The following is a 17,857-nucleotide window of genomic DNA, read 5'->3' on the forward strand; positions in this document are numbered from 1 at the left end:
TGTGCAATGTATGTTCATACCTGCAGGCCTGACAAGGCACATAATAAATGTGCACGATGGGCATGAGGGGCCCTTTCACAGATGCCTGCATGATGAGCTCCCTCCCCACGAGTGGCTGGATCCCGGTGCGAATACATTTACTTACTTCTTATGCTAACAATGCTTGGCCAAGGGAGATTGCTTTTTAATGGTATGCTTTTATTCTCACAGGGACACCTGCCTGCCAAAAGCTGGTGAGCATTGTCCTCAACCCACGGCTGCTGAAGGACATTGAAAATTGAACAGCTGTCAACAGGATCACAGACGTCATGCCTAGAGTCCTTCCACTCTCTGATAAATCAGTTTGCTCCCAAGTCAACTGCATACACACCAAGTGTCATGCGTGCCAGGTGCAGTGGTGTTAACAGTTTATCTTTGTAAAGCTGCTCTCTCAGTTTGTGCTGCAACGTGCAGTCTGTTTTCATTCACATCCTTGTTGCAGGACACAGCTTGCCATCCTACACCACAACGAGAATGTCGTCCGAGACCAGGCCACGGGTGCAAGTGGCAACCCCCAATTTCACAGGAAGTTGCCGAAATCAAGCAAAGGGCGGGAAATGCTGTGCCCTGTAAAGACCAAAGCAACACACAGTAAGCTGGTTTGGTGTATTTTCCTTTCTGCAATTCCTTGGATTCTAGAATCAGAAGCAACCAATTGCTAACGATCTATTTGAAAATACTGGCCATGGTGTTGCTTGTAGTGTAGAGTAGCCGTAAACTGTGTATCATGTTCCTGTGCTTGGACGTTTCAGAATATGTCCAGAAACTGCTTGTAGCCAGCATGGAAGAGTGTGCCCTGCACAGTTACTGCTTCATGAAGCTGCGGAAAGTGTCACCCCAACCAGCACCCATGTCTGCTGCATACCCTCGCCTCCACATAGATGTTTTGAAGGCCAAGCGAATGCTGCGGTTCAAGAAGTAGCACCTTGGACGCTTGTTATGTGAGTATTCCGAGTCCTTCCATTGTCTCAGGGACACTTTCAGAGCTTGGATATGTTCCTTATCAAGGCACACGCTTAGTCAAGAACCAGGAAAATGATTGCGTTTATTTTGTGCTCTCTGTAACATATATCAGGGGAAGAATTCGCAGTTTTGTCCAGTTCATGCCCGTTTCGAAGTGTGTGTTTTGAGTGAGCCTTAATTGCCTAATGCAGACGTCCGAATGTGATGCAGCACTCTCACTGGTCAGAGGCCTCACAAATGCAACTGCGTCCAGACGAAATGGACACAAAATGTATATTGTAGCGATGAACTCCAGTAAGGAGAGTAAAAGACGTTTATTAAAATGGTGAACTTGTGCCGGCAAGCACTGGCGATGCCACAGCTAGAACAAGCGAGCTCGGACTACTTCTTCCTCCTCTGCTCACCAGTGGGCGCATACCCATAACAAGGAACAGCCCCGTTAGCCGGTCGGGGATTGCGCCCGCAATAATAAAGTCGCGGCAATATTTTCGAAACGAATACCACGCAGAATATTGACTCTGATGTCACCAGTCAATGTTGATGCACGTGTGTCTCTGCTTGTTACATTGTGGTAACTTTCTTGAATTAACCTTCGCTAAGGTCGTTTTCTTGTGTATTTTATTTTAGTGTCAGTGATCTGTTTATATTTTCGGACCTCTGTTTCCCGTTACGTGGAGCTGGTAAACGTGCTCCCACAGTCGCCTCGTTGCTCGCCGTCCCGTGTTCTGTGTTTATGACCTACGGAGCGGCGCTCTGTAGGTCATAAACACAGGAGTGTTCTGGCACCGGGGCGCGAGACGGACTGTGCCCAGCCAGTCGAGCGTTGAGCGTCAGCGAGTGTGCGTGTCTGGTGAGAGACCTGAGCGCATCGCGAGAAAGCGCATGTGAGCGAAAAAAGAACGGCGCCGCCCAGGCGCATTTCTCCGTTTTTTAAGACAATAATTAAACAGTTTGTTTTTGCCTTCTCCTATAAATTGTACGGAAGCTATTATTCGACCGTCCGACTTCAAGCAAGAAAACGACATTAGCGAAAGTTAATTCAAGAAAGTTAACATTTGGTACACTTTCACCTCTGCCCCCTTTGCAGGGTGAGGTGCTGCAAGGGACATCGCAATCTGGTCACACATGAAAACAGCTGATTTACAGGCTGAGGATCTCACCTTCTTGGCAAGCTACCCCGTGCGGCCCGTGATACTCTTCCATTTGGCAGCGAACCCAAAGCAGGAGGCTGAGACACCGGTGGTTGAGACGCCCATTGTTGCATGTTTTCATGTTTACTGCTAAGGATTTTGACCCCTAATCCAAGGGCAACCGATTGCAGCGATCTAGGTGGTCGAGGGTGCGGGAAAACTTTTCCGCCATTACGACTTGCAGATATTGTTTCATTTTCGTCAGGGTGTGTGTTTGTGAAGCTCGTATTCGTGTTGCTGAGGAAGGTATGAAACAATGGCCCATTCCAGGTCGAGATGTTTCAAGACATCTGTGTGACCGAGTTTGCTCGTGCCTCGACTGTGACTTGAGCAATGAGAGCAGAAAGGAATTAACAAGACTGGACGGCGTGCCGTCCCATTCTATTTCCTGCTCCCTGTTCCATTTTTAAATAGTTTTTGGGCAGCTACTTAGGTGAAAAAACTTTGGCCTGTATATCTGTCCCTCAATTCATCCTGCTGGCCAAAAGTTGAAACGATTTGGCAAAAAGAAGCACTAGGTGTCTATGTGTCTACATTTGTTTTTTTGAGGTGCGAGGCAATTGTGTGCGTGTTTGTTCATTTTCTTGTATGTTTTCTTGTATTCATTTGGCACTGCACTTGCTCTCGCTTGGCAGGTCACCATTTCCCATTTTGAATTTCATATCCTTTCTGTTGTAATGCAGAGGCTGCGTTTAGTGTGTACTCCTGGTTGATAGGCACGTTGCAGATTTCTAAGTGTGCGGGTTGTGCTTAGCCTGTTGCTACGCTTCAATTCTCCACCAAGAACGGATACAGCTACCCCCCAATTTTAGACCATCTACCAAGATTGAATGGTGTTGTGGAATGGCTGGTCACAGCATGATGTCCGTTAAGAATTCATATCTTTGTTCAAAATTCTGCGTTACCTCAGCTTCGCTGGTCATCCACTTTTTCAGAGTGGAATGGCTTTTTTTTGTAAAGGTTCAGTACTTGTTTGTATTAGTAGTGCATACCAAAATTATTTTTTTTTCAAAGAACACGAAAGGATTAGAACAGCAAATACACTAAAGTAGTCATATGCTTTGAAGCTACTTGCCTGTGGTCTGGTTTGTGTATACTCACACATGTTGGTAAAACATACATTAAAGCACAGAATATTCGTGAGGAGGCGGTAAATGGGCTTCCATTGAGAGTGTTTTATTACGTAAATGCACCTCTTTATAAGCCGCGACTAAAGAGTTGAGCTTGAACGCGACAAACAAAAAAGCACAAGCATAGTTTTCAATAAGAAGGGTGATGTATGTGTCACAGCGGCATCAGTGGTGCTTTTCAGAAGCTGAGACCTTTTCATGTTGACATGTTGCGTTTATGTTGTGGCCTGTTTTTTTTCCTTGGTTTCTTGCAAGATTGCTTGACATTCATTCCTTATTGCAAATGGGAATGGCCTTAATAGCATTTGGTATACTCGGTTACAACTCAAGAACGGCACCACCTCATGTAGTGGATCACTCCGCCAATGCGCCAGACCCGTGAAGTCAGTGCGCGCGCGTTTTGAAAGGGGTTTGCTATGAATGCGTGATATCGTATGCCTTGTCTCACGCAGTTTGTTTCTCGTCACTGGAGTCGTTTATATGCATATTGAGTCCAAAAAATTACGGGAACGGCTCACGCCATGTTCAAAATATTCCCAGTAACGCCCTACTTGCGCCGCCCGGAGAAACATCCGGCTACGGTCATAAGGCACAGCGGCAACTACCGGTGCCGTTCTTAAGTTGTCACCGAGTATAGGAGTGCACATGTGGTGTTCCATGTTGTATTGTGTGCTTTTATCCCCTCTTGTCAGTCAAATGCTCAAAGGAGCCTTAATAAGAGTTGCAGCTTGATCTGGTTAATACATAACTTCACAAGAAGGTGACAGCAGAAAAGATGGTACGGAACGAGAAGACAAAACACATGCGCTTACAATCGACCCATTAGGTTTATTGAATTGGGGCGCCAGCTATATACACACTGGTCAAACCCGGAAGAACAAGGAAAATAAAAAGGGGGGGCAGAGGGAGGATAACTGCAGCAATTTATTTTTAAGCGCAAGCATGTCACACATCCATGTCGCATTCATTTTGGGCCACACTTGTCAGTGTGACAGACAAATAATTTCTTTTTTATTGATTTCTCCAACAGCATGCAGCCACTGCCACTGTGCAGCGCATTCTGTCTCACCTGTTGTGCGGCTGCTTCCTTCCAAAGCTCTGAGGTGAAAATTTTTGTGCTTGTGCTACTATAAGGGAAGCTGAAATGCCGAAAGCTAAAACTGCACCTGTGCTAAGCCATGAAAACGAGGGAAATGTTATGTGGCAACCTGATGGACGTTTCTTTCTAGGTCTATTTACTCCCCGTTTGATTTACATATTGATAACTTCAAACAGTGTAATGTCGCCCTATGTGGTGGTTATGGGACACTGTTAGCGAATAATAATGCGACTCTGTGGGCCCAAGAACCGGAAGTTTGCTCTTGCTGCTCGATTTTGTGTTCTTGTTACTGGCCGTTGGAAAATTCGCCTCCGCTCCTTGTTTCATGTTTTTTGTATGCCGAGACGTTCTCTTCTCATTCTAATAAAAGTCTCCTTGTGTTTCTGTGAACATGTTTACGAAAGTTCTGAGCAGTTGCCCATTAGTGTAGGATTTCAAAAGTTCTGAGCAGTTGCCAATTAGTCTAGGAATTCAGTTTCTGTAGTATCTTATTTTCAGGCATATTTCATGCTAGCAGATCATATTTGAAAAGGTTTTTTTTTCCAATCGAGAACATTTATTTTAGAGGCGCTGGAAAAGATGCACGGCTAAAGTCTGCTCTACAGAGCTTGCCAGAACTGCTCTTCAGAGCTGCTCTACGGAGCTACACTAGCGGCGGGTATTGAAAACCTTGATAGTTTTCAGAGGGAAACGTTTCCCTAATTCTATGGACCGCGCAGGATGGAATAACTTTTCGGATGCCGACGCCGAGGTATCCCCAGATCCACCTCGTGAACTGCCTGTAGGCAGTGTGCCTGTACATCCTGAAACAAAAGCAGTGTAAGAATGCCTGTTCTCTGAGTTGCAGGATCACTCTGAAATTGTGCAGATCTGTGTTCGTCCTCGACGCCATAGTCTTCACCGTTCAGACGGACGTCGACGTAGGCCACTCGCAGGACTACCGATTCGAGGCAGAGTATGGCATAGTACGGATCGTAGGTCACGCACGTCTCCGTACAAATTTGCGGTAATTCTCGGCAGCAAATGCACTCGAATGCATACGTCATTACCACGCAGTTCTTGCAGCTGCACCTGAAGTTTAATTGATAACGTCAAGCATGTGATATACATGTATTATGAAAACATTATGGCCTGCATATGCTTACCAGTCGGTATTTTGAAGACTCGCAGGATCTGGCGACGGCGGTCCATCGTCAAAATCAGGCTCGCCGTCGCTCTCGTCTGATGATACCTGTTTCTCGGGGCCCATCGCATACGGGTCCAATTTTTGTTGTTGCATAATTTCCAGCATCCTTTTTTCGCGTTCACTCAAGTTGTGCAGCGATGCCATTTGGAAGAGCGGCTAAGCTGCGCAAAACTTTAATCACGTGTAACGAACAGCTCTGTTTCGGTTTCGGAAACTTGGCTTGCCTGTCGGCGTCGTGGCTGACTTATAACAACAAAAAAAAGTTGCAGTGCGTGATTAAAAAGCACATTAAGGAATAAAAAAGCCCTCAATTCATAATTTCTTTATCTGTGCGCAAGTTTTTAAATACCACTTTTCATTTCGCATACAGACAAACGTATGTTGCCGTGCTACTGGGTGCCATGGTTGCCAGCACAATTTTTCGAAGGGACATATACGGTTCGTATATCTAACAATTCAGATTTAAAAAGTTCTAGGGCGCTATCAGCAAAACCGTTTCGGATTAAGGTGTTTGGAGTGATGCCCTTTCATTTGGGATAGCGAACATATACTCGACAAAAATCGGTTGTCTGTCCCTTTAAAGGAGCCATGAAGAGAAAACACAAGTTTCGTTCATTCAAAAGATTGTCTCGTTACAATCATACTGACACCACTTTTAACGTAAACTTCGCTCAAATAAGCTACATAATTAGGAAAAACGGGAATGGTCATGCGACCCACCAGCTCATTTCCCGCAACAGAACCTATGATGTCACATGAGCTAAGCTCTGCGATTGGCGGAGGCTGGCAGAAGCAGACGCAAATTAGGTAGAACTTACAAACTAGACGAACGAGCGATTTGCGCTTAAATTTAGGACACATTCTTTACAAAGCAGTAAGAATGATGGGACAAAGAGTGGAAGTTACGAAAGCACATGTAAACATTGAAGTACTGATGCGTTCTGCTGTTCGTACTGCGCACAGCATGCTTGGTTTAGCTGCACAGCACTACGGGGCTTGAAGTTGTCTCAGACGACACTGGCCGATTGACGCAAGCAACGGTGTCTTACGTGACCCCATTTGTCGAGCGAGCACTGTTTCAGGGAACCAATATTTTCTCCCACAACAAAAACAAGCCAGGTTTAAATGCGGGCAAAAACAAACCAAACGCTTGCCACGGTATGGTGGCGCCATCTAGGTTACGGAACGTAAAGAAACGCGGGAACAAACCAACACCGCTGTACAGGGTGGAGACAACCTTTGAACGGTCCCGTGCCGCCGCAATTGGGCCAACGGGCTCAACGCGTTATTCTTTTCGTTTCCCACGAGACCTAGCAACGCGAAACAGACAATATGATTCAAACTTCTTCAGTAAACCGCGTTGCGGCGATAATTTTAGCGCGGTTTTGACACAACGACTTGCTTCGGCGGCGAGCGAGCAACCGAAAATGGCGGCGCCAGCGTATACGTGTCTCTACCCTGTACGGCGGATGCGTGAATGAAGGTACTCTAGGCTGCAGAGCGGTCGGTTCCTGTGATGTCACTTGGGACCACGAAAACGCACGATTGAACGGGAAAATCAAAATTTTAACCTAAATTGTTTAATTTCTCAGTGAATAAAGCACCGTTTGTATCCGGACAAGCGCTGGGGGCACTATAAAACACGAAATCTTTCAAATAAAACCAACCTGCATTTTCTCTTCATGGCTCCTTTAAGGTGTGTTGAAATCTATGCCCCCCAACATTACTGCCGAAATCGAGCCTTCGGAAGAATGAATTGTTTGTGCTCTTAATGCACACCACAATAGTGAACTTCTATGCCATTGCTGCACTTGTGTGAGAAATGAGGAACTGTGGACTGATGATTTCAGGTGATAGCTTCGAAAACTGAAGATGGTCTCGAATTCACTTAAAATTTAGGCAGTATGAATGACTGGTGGCGTGCAATAATTGTCGGCAATACCACTGCTAAGGAAAATTAAAATAAAAGATAACCTTCTGGCCTTCCAGAAAAGGCATCAGCTTTCTTAAAAAGAATCGATCGACGATTCCAATGTTTGGGAATCAGTGACAAGCACATTTTGGAGCTTGTCAACGAATTTGCTCAGCAAGCTCATCTATTGGATGAAAACCCTGTGCGGTCAGAAGCAGGCGATGAAAAGGCGGGATCAGATGTCGAACTAGGAGTTGTTTTCCATAGCATGGCGCCCACATTTGATGCGGGAACTTTTTAAACGTTCATTAGTATGAATGACTTGCATTGTAGACATTTCTTCTGGGAAATCAGCGTTGATAATACTGTGCAGCATTTTTTAATGAGCTGTAGCTACTATGTTGGTGACATAGTAGCTTAACTGTTCTGTCTCTATGACATGCTTTAAATCTGGCGAAAGTGAGACGAGATGATACGCAATGATTCATTCTTTCTGTGTTTGCAGTAGCTGCTGTAGCCACAACTGCGGGGTGGGGTGGCGCTGGCCTGTCGAGCAAGAGCTCAATTTCACCTGTTCAAAGCTCGTTTGAAGTGGCCAAAGGCAAGGTGACATACTTTTTTTGTAGGCTGCTGTAAGAATTTGTACTATACGCACATATGAATACAAAGGGAAATGAGCAAAGCGTGTGCAAATATTGTAAACTGGACTCAAATCATGCATTAACTTGCACTGCGCAACTGTGTGGCCAATAGAGGTAAAGGTCACAGCAGTTAAATAATCTCCAAGGACATCTAATCACTCCTCATGATGTAGAAAATGCAAAAACATTAGTGTCCAATTTTCATTATCTTTTCATTATCATCATCTCCCTATTGGCTGTAACTGCATGTGTCCAGTGAAGCGACTGTGTCCAAAGTCACCCTGTCCGCTCTGCTTCTTCACTCTGATACTGTGCCTTACCCCTTGTATTCAGAAATCAACCTAATGCATGAGGCAGTGTTTTCTACAGGTCTGAAAAGGAACCAGAATGAGAAAAGACCGTTACAAGTTTCAAAAACTTTCCTTAAGTCTTTTTCGTGACCGCGCCTATTCAGAATCGTTCAATTTGAGCGATAACTTGGGAGATAAAGTGTAACTTTATGTTTTCAGAGATAACGGACTGTGAACGGCAACAAGCACCAACCACAGAGTTCCGTTTTCAACTTCATGCATGTTTTTCTGCATTACGTGCTTGCCCCAAACACTGTGCTGGCCGTAAATGAAGCCAGTCATTGACAAGATGTTTTTACGTTACGTTGGGGTGAATGCGTGCCTTTGATAATGTTAAACCGCCAGATTTCTTCCAGGGAACCACCCGAAATTGTAAATTCAAAATGAAGGCTGGGCTTCACTGCCAGACATGATCGCCATTCGTGCTAACATTTTTTTATATCTGACAAACAATTCCGTGCAAGTCGACATTTTTTTCTATAACGTGTTTTTTAAATGTTTCCCTACAAATATATATATTTTTTCTGCCACCGGTGGTTTGTTATACAGAACTCCTTTTTTATTATTTTCTTCGACAACCTTGCAGAAATTTTAATTTTGATATTTTTTGCAACTATGATGCAAGAAAACATTTAAAAAACCTGTGTTATTGGAAAGCTGTTAAATAATGTACATTTTTTGTTCCTGTAATTTGTGCCTAACCGATTTTTTTTTTTTTGCAGAAGGAAAATGTTTTCTTGGACCCCAAAAAATCTCAATTTTCCCGCGGTCACGAAAGAGTAAAGGCATCCTTATCAGAGGCACCCTTTTCTGAGCAAATTGGGCTCCTGCAAACAAGGCTGACGCACAACTCTCCGATCTGCATATAGCGTGTGGGTGGGACCTGGGTGGGCCAGTAGGGAAGGATGCCACTGTGCTGCCAGTTCCGAAGCCCTTGAATCACACCTGCGTCAGTGGCTGGTCCCCGGCTTGACATCATGGCAGATATTTGATCGGCACTTTCTCGACTAGCACGAATGACTTTTCGTTACGTAAATTTCTACCTCACTATCATCCCCTTTTCGCATGTTTAACTTGGTTCTCGCGGTTGGTAACTTTTTTCTAAGTGGCAACAAACTTGCCCCATTTGCCTTTATCACTCATTCCTTGGGAGGGAGCGCCATGGTACTGGCACTGGCCGCATTGCATGTCAGCCAGTTTGTGTGCAGATGTGATACTTTTTTGTGTGCAGAAAGCGCTTCGTCCTTTACAGCTGTATCAATTTCTTATGACAACGCACAAAATTTGCCACCTTAGCTAAGCTGTCGTCGTAGTCCGTGACGTTGGTTGGGAAAAGACGCTCCTTATCCCCGTATTCAGAAAGCATACTTAACTTATGCCATAAGGCAGCCTTTTGTAAAGGTTGGAAAAGGACCAGAATGAGAAAAGGCTGCTTTGCGCTTCACAAACCTTTCTTAAGGCGCACTTATCAAAGGCGCCCTTTTCGAGGCATGCTAGGCTCCTGCGAATGAGGATAGCGCACGATGCGCCAATCCGTACGCGGCGTGTGGGCGGGACCTGACCTTTGCGCCAGTAGGGGAGAACGCTTCTGTGGCGTCAAATTCGAAGCGCTCGGGTCAGCCAGCTCCGTCCGCAGCCGGTACTCGCAAGGAACTTTAGGCTTAACTCGCGGCAGAATACTGATCGCCGCTTGCGCTACCACCGCGCATGATTATATAGTGTGGGAATTTTCACCACAGCATCATCCCCTTTCTCGCATGCATAACTTGGTTTGCGCTATTAGTTCCATTCGGGCAAGCGGCAGCAAACTATAGCTGCACCTGTTGGCGTCGCTCTACGAGCGGAGGCAGCGCCATGGTGCGGCGCCGGCCGCATCGCGCGCCGGCCGTGCCGGTGTGCGGTGTGCGCACGGCCACGTCCGGGCGACATGCGAGCGCGCGGATCGTTGTTGCTCGCGGAAAGCGCTTTATTGTTTACAGCTTTATCAATTTCTGCCGTACGACGCGCGAAATCGAACTCCTCAGCCAAGCTATCGTAGTAGTCTGCAATGTTGGTCAGGAAAAGGCGCATTTAAGGTAGGTCGGGAGCTTAGCCCTTAATTTTCTGTCCGATAAGTTCGCGAAAAGGCGCAATTTGAGCATAGGTTCGGTTCTTGAAACGCGTTAATGCGCCGAAAAGTGTCCGAAGGGAAACGTTTTACTTAAGTTAGGTTTGTGAATACGGGGGCAAGATAGGTTGGGAGCTACCTTAGATACTTTTTTTTCGGTTTGTGACAGGCACCCTTTTTAGAGCAATTTGGCTGAAATTCGTTGAAGCACCAAAAAGTGTTGGAAGGCAAGTTAGGTCTCTGAATGTGGGAATGAGAACCTTGGCCAATCGGCTTCATGTGCCCATTTCTTTGCGATTAGCAAAAAAGCCTTTCACTACTTATATAATTGCTACTTCTATAATTAGCATGCTTAAATACTCAAATGGGCCTCACTATATTTCTAACTTGTCTAAGTTCAGGATCAAATACTGTGTACTCATTAAAGGGACCATGCAGACAAAAGACAGGTTTGGTTCATTCGAAACATTGCCTCATTAGAACCATACTGACACCACTTTTAACGCGCACTTCGCTCAAATAAACTATACAGGGTGTTGCGACGATAATTCCCCCCACGGGGCACCTTGAGCAATCTTGGTGACGGTACTGGCGATACCGCGGACCCCGAGCCCCCAAACATAAGCTGGATCCAACCGTGGCGATGTGTTTATAGGTGGAGGGTTAGAAACCACGAACGGTGGCCGTCGGAGCCTTGGTCAAGCTCCGGCGGATGGGTTCCCTGTCTGTTCACCAGGCAGGGAGCTCCGGGACCTCTTTGACTACCAGGGTAAGGTCAAAGAAGAAAGTACCCCAGTCTCCCTGCTTTTATACTATGCTATATGGCATTTTCAACCCCCCCCCAAACGTGATCGGTCCCTGAAAAGTGGCCGCACCGACGCATCTTTTCCCCCATTGCCATCTTTAACATTTCCTGAATTGGATAATTTTTCTCGATTTCTTGTGATCGAATCGCTCAATCCAACCCACCCTCTAGCAACTCAGTCAGTCTTCTTGATCGCCAAGTATCTTGAAGCCATAGTAGGAAAATCATATAAGTGCAAAAAACAAAGGTCTGGTGAACTCCTCATCGAAATAAATGACAAGCAGCAGTCCACGAAGCTTCTAGCTCAGACTAGACTGGCTGATCTAGACATCAGGGTCACACCCCATCGGAGCCTCAACAGCTCCCAGGGTGTGATATCCGAGACAGATCTTTTGAACGAAACGGATGCGGATCTCCTTGCCGGCTTGAAGGATCAGGGCGTCACTGCCGTGAGACGCATCACTATCCGCAGAGACGACAAGGAGATTCCCACCAAGCACATTATCTTGACTTTTGACCGCGCACTTCTTCCACAACACATCAATGCAGGTTTTATCCGTTGCTCCATCCGTCCGTACATCCCTAACCCGCGGCACTGTTTTAAGTGCCAGCGGTTCGGGCACGGTACAAACTCTTGCCGTGGCAGAACGACGTGTGCGAAATGCGCGGCGCATGATCATCCGAGCGACAATTGTCCATCCGATACCCTGTCTTGTGTGAACTGCGGGGGGCTGCATGCAGCGTACTCCCGCAAGTGTGAAAAATTTCAAATGGAAAAAAAGATAATTAACATCAAGGTCACGGAGGACATCACATTCCCAGAGACGCGAAAGAGGTTCGCCTCTTTCCCTCTGGGGAGGTACGCAGACGCGGCTCGCCGGGGGGCGGACCGGCGTCTGGTTTCCACAGGGACCCAGTTCAGCGAGTCTGACCTGGTCCCGCCCCCCGCTGGGTTGCCTCACGCAGCCCAACCCGGCACCACGCCGCTTGCTGAGGCAGCAGCGGTAGTGGTGCAAACAACTTCTGTCGGGACCGGTGCCGCTCCCGCCTCTGTCTCCCCGTCCTCCAGTCCGTTGGAGGGTACCGAGGTGATGGACACCACCGGTCCCGCACCGGCTCCCACCGTCACCGCACCGCCCGTACCACCTCTAGTGCCCCGGACGCCCTCGGCGGTGGCGGCTCAAACGAAGGGCTCCCGAGGGGGGGCCAAGTCCGGGGGGCCCGGTCCGTCGGGCACCCCTCGGACATCCGACGACGAGATGGATGTCGGGCCGTTCCTGCCTGCAACGCAGCGCAAGGAGCGGCCACCGACTTCCAAGCCTACAGAGAGGCCTAAAAAGCCTAATCCCAGAATAACAGCCCCGAAAGACGACACATGAACACATACACACACTCCATTCATTCTTAAACGTAAATAATTGGAACAGAAAACATCATTCAATGGAACTGCAGAGGCCTCCTTAAAAATCTTGATGATGTGTACTATATCATGCATGCCAATCAGCCAAGTCTCGTGTTTCTCCAAGAGACTCACCTCAATTCCAAACAGACAAATTTCTTAAATAGGTACCTGGTATTCAGAAAGGACAGGGTTGGCTGCACACAATCTTCAGGAGGTGTGGCAATTGTCGCCCGGAAATCCTTAGCCTGCCACCCTGTCACTCTGAACACTGTCCTCGAGGCTGTAGCAATTCGAACAATAATATTTAATAGGTTGGCAACGGTGTGCTCCATTTACATTCCTCCTGATCATGCACTTTCGAGCTCTGATTTCGAGGCGCTGGTCGACCAGCTGCCCGAACCATACATCCTAACAGGCGACCTTAATGCGCACAACTCTCTTTGGGGCTCCTCCAGAACGGATGCCCGAGGTCGCCTGATAGAGAAGTTTCTTACATCCTCCGGAGCATGCCTTTTCAACAAAAAACAGCCTACATACCATAACTTGGGACATAATACGTACTCACATCTCGTCTTGGCTATTGGTTCTGCAATTCTCTTTCCATGTCTTGAGTGGGGCGTGGGCACGGACCCATATGGTAGTGACCACTTCCCCACATCCCTAACATACATAGGTAAAGGCCCATGCAGTCCATCTTCCCATAACAGGTTTAATGAATCAAAAGCAAACTGGAGTACATTCACAGAAACATCTAAACTACACCACACAATCATAAAACACCTACACGTTGAGGAAGCAGCCCAACTCGTCACGGCGCACATAGTCGACGCCGCCGAAAAGTCCATGCCCCAGGCCTCCAGTGCGTCACGCAACCCAAGGAGGTCCTGGTGGAACGAGGACTGCAGGCGGGTGCGAGACGCCCAGAACAAGGCGTGGGGTGTCCTTCGCCGGTACCCCACGTCAGATAACCTCATTTCTTTTAAACGGGAAAAGGCTTTTGGGAAGCGAGTGCGTTGTGAGGTGAAAAAGGAGAGTTGGCACACCTTCCTCACTTCCATCAACTCATACACTGACACACACAAAGTCTGGACATGAATACGAAAACTAAAATGACAACAGACACACAGCCTGCCCCTGGTTAGTACAACAGGGGACACACTGGAAGACTAGGCTAACACACTTGCACAACACTTCGAACACGTGTCCAGTTCAGCACACTACACAAACACTTTCATGAAACACAAGACATCTGTAGAAAAGAAGTCCCTGCGTGATAACAACAAGTCGCACACTTCTTACAATTCTCCTTTTTCAATTCATGAGCTGAAGGTTGCTCTGAACGCATGTAAGCCTTCAGCTCCAGGTGCAGACAAAATCACATACACCATGATACAATACCTACACCCAGACACTGTTGAAACACTCCTACATCTATACAACAACATATGGCTTTCGGGGCACATTCCTCGCTCTTGGTGAGAGGCCATAGTAGTGGCTTTCTTGAAGGAAGGAAAACACCCTTCCTCTCCCGCTAGCTATCGGCCCATCGCCCTCACAAGCTGCCTGTGCAAGCTCCTCGAGAAGATGATAAACAGAAGACTCATGTACTTTCTTGAGTACAATGGTCTTCTCGAGAGCTGCCAGGCAGGCTTCAGGGCGGGGCGGTCCGCCAACGACCAACTCGTCGCGCTCGAGTCCGATATAAAGGACGCCTTCATTCACAAACAGTTTTGCACAACGGTGTTTTTTGACGACCTTGAGAAGGCCTATGACACCGCTTGGCGTTACGGGATCCTCAGTGACCTAAAGTCTTTCAGTGTTTCGGGCCATATGCTCAACACCCTTGCTAGTTATTTGTCCGAAAGAACGTTTCGCGTGAGAGTAGGTAGCGCACTCTCAAGAGTTCATGTGCAAGAAAACGGCGTTCCGCAAGGTGGAGTGCTAAGCTGCACTCTGTTTATAGTTAAGATGAACTCCCTTGGGAAGGCACTGCCACCTACAATTTCTTATTCAATGTATGTAGACGACATCCAGGTATCTTTTAAATCATGTAATATGTCCATCTGTGAGCGTCAAGTCCAGCTCGGTGTCAAAAAACTTGCCAGCTGGGCAGACAAGAACGGTTTTAAACTTAACCCAGAAAAAAGCACCTGTGTTGTCTTCTCCAGGAGGCGTGGGATTCATCCGGACCCAGACATTATCCTTAATGGCTTATCGATTCCTGTGAGGAAGGAACACAAGCTTTTAGGTGTAGTGTTGGATTAAAGGCTTACGTTCATCCCTCACATTAAACAATTGAAACATAAATGTCTAAAGGCCCTCAACATTCATAAAATCTTGTCCCACCAGTCGTATGAAACGGATAAGCAACTCCTGTTACGTATTTTCAGAAGCCTAGTGGGGTCTAGATTGGACTATGGGAGTGTTGTGTATGGGTCAGCCACTAAAACAGCACTTAAAATGCTCGACCCAGTGCTTCACGTGGGGCTTCGCCTCTCTTGTGGCACATTCCGTACGAGCCCTGTACAGAGTCTTTACGCAGAGTGTGACAAATGGTGCTTATCACACCAGCGAACCTATGTTGACTTGTTATGATGATGATGTTTAGAGTTTAATGGCGCAAGGCCGACTAAGGGCAAAGAGCGCCAAACAAAAGTGATTACATGAAAGTGACATGGAACTAAAAGAACATTTTAGTAAAAATAAACAAAGTAAAACACAACGTAATGAAAATGACTGGTGTAAAGGGCCAGGTTGTCAACATGCATGATAAGAAATGAGATGTAAAAATTTTACGTCGGTGAGAAACTCGAAAACGCGTTGGATTGAAAACAGGGCTTCGTCTCCTAAGAAGTGTGACGGGTGTGGTGGAATATGTCGTGTGTGTAGTTGAGGGAAGTGTTTGCGTCGTGTAGTGTCGAGTGCCTTACATTGTATGAGGATGTGCATCACGGATAGGGCCTCTCCGCACCTACTGCACAGAGGTCTTGGAGACCCAGTGAGAAGGTGCGAGTGTGTTGCATGAGTATGCCCTATCCGTAATCTGGCCAAGGCGACTTCAGTGTATCTATTGCGTGTGTCGGTGGTGTATGGTCCCAAGTGTGGTTTTATTACGTGTAACTTGTTGTCTGTCTGTTCACTCCAGTGTGTTTGCCAGGTTTTGCGAAGTTGCTGTCTGATGTGTGGTTTCACGTCAGTGTAGGGTAATGTGGTTATGTCTACTGCATTCGAGAGTGTAGCAGCAGCAGCCATTCGATCCGCTGCTGCGTTCCCGGCTATGCCACTGTGGCCAGGGACCCAGCAAAGGACTAGTTCAAGTTTGTGGACATACACCGACATAATTTCCTTGATGATCAGATTGACAACGTGGTTTTTCGAAGGCACTGTTGACGACAGTGCCCGCACAACACTGAGGGAATCTGTATAGATAATGGATTGTGGGATGTGGCTTTGATGTATATGATTGACAACAAGAAGTACACCGTAAGCCTCTGCCGTAAAGATACTAGTATGACTATTCAGAGTTCTAGTGACACTAAGGCCAGGCCCATGCGCCGCGCAGGACACAGAGGTGGAAGTCTTAGAGGCATCCGTATAAAATTCAGAATAATGATACTTCTCCTGCAAATACAAGAAGTGCTGCTGAATTGCACATGTGGGAGCTCGGTTTTTATCAACATGTGTGAAAGATGTGTCGCATGACACAGGGCGGAGATGCCATGGTGCTATTAAATCTGTTACAGAACTTTGGATGGTGTCTAAAAAGGAGACAGCAAGCTCTGACGCTTACTCTCTAACTCTGTAAGAGAAGGGCGCAGAGAACGATGGTCGATTTAAAAGGAGTACAGTCATGAATGTATCATGAAAAACTGATTTAAAAGGATGGTGTGGCATGGATGAAATTTTAAAGGCATAAAGGAGGTCTGTGTATGCTCGTTGACGTTGAAGGTTCCATGTGTTGCACTCTACATACAGGCTTTCGACCGGACTAGTTCGGAAGGCGCCACACGCCAAGCGGAGCCCTAGATGAAGGACAGGGTCCAGCATTCTGAGGGATGTTTTAGTGGCTGACCCATAGACAACGCTACCATAGTCCAGTCGTGAACCTATTAGGCTGGTAAAACACGTAAAAGAAGTTGTTTGTCAGCACCAAAAGAGATGTGCGACAGAACCTTAAGGATATTCATTGTTTTTAAGCATTTATGTTTTAGTTGTTTTATGTGTGGGATGAATGTGAGCTTTTCGTCAAAGATTATACCTAAAAACTTGTGTTCCTTTTTGACAGGAATAGAGGCACCATGGAGTCGAATGTCTGGATCCGGCCGCATGCCACGCCTCTTAGAAAACAGAACACAAGTGCACTTTCCTGGATTAAATTTAAAACCGTTGCGATCTGCCCAGACGGCTAGCTTGTTCACACCAAGCTGCACTTGGCGCTCGCAGATAGACAAGTTACACGATTTGAAGGACAGTTGAATATCGTCTACATAGATTGAACAGGAGATCGATGGTGGCAGTGCCTTCTGAAGAGAATTCATTTTTACAATAAACAAAGTGCAACTCAAAACACCACTTTGCGGCACGCCGTTTTCCTGCACATGAACCCTAGAGAGTGCAGCTCCAACTCGCACGCGAAACGTTCTTTCAGACAGGTAACTAACAAGCGTATTCATCATGTTACCCGACATGCCAAAGGACTTCAAATCGCTGAGGATGCCGTACCGCCAAGCAGTGTCGTACGCCTTTTCAAGATCAAAGAATACTGTCATACAGTACTGCTTATGCAGGAAAGCATCTTTAATATATGACTCTAACGCAACGAGTTGATCGTTCGTAGATCGCCCTACCCTAAAGCCCGCCTGGCAGCTCTCGAGAAGACCGTTGTACTCTAAGAAGTACACGAGTCTCCGGTTTATCATCTTCTCGAGGAGCTTGCACAGGCAGCTTGTGAGGGCGATGGGCCGGTAGCTAGCGGGAGAGGAAGGGTCCTTTCCTTCCTTCAGGAAAGCCACTACTATGGCCTCCCTCCAAGA

At 46.8% G+C, this 17,857-nt stretch overlaps 1 protein-coding gene across 1 annotated transcript; it reads left to right on the plus strand.

Annotated features, from left to right (window-relative positions):
• Positions 1-224: 224 nt before the first annotated feature.
• Positions 225-4,757, plus strand: LOC144166908 (uncharacterized). Its single transcript, XM_077696356.1, has 4 exons — positions 225-389; positions 482-630; positions 792-980; positions 2,090-4,757. Exons 1-3 carry the CDS (start codon positions 379-381, stop codon positions 959-961), a joined length of 330 nt encoding a protein of 109 aa, XP_077552482.1. The 5' UTR covers positions 225-378; the 3' UTR covers positions 962-980; positions 2,090-4,757.
• The last annotated feature ends 13,100 nt before the right edge of the window (positions 4,758-17,857 follow it).

This window comes from Haemaphysalis longicornis, unplaced genomic scaffold (assembly GCF_048455015.1).
Source record: "Haemaphysalis longicornis isolate Haplotype H1 unplaced genomic scaffold, Haemaphysalis longicornis Haplotype H1 scaffold_198, whole genome shotgun sequence".
Classification (NCBI taxonomy): Eukaryota; Metazoa; Arthropoda; class Arachnida; order Ixodida; family Ixodidae; genus Haemaphysalis; species Haemaphysalis longicornis.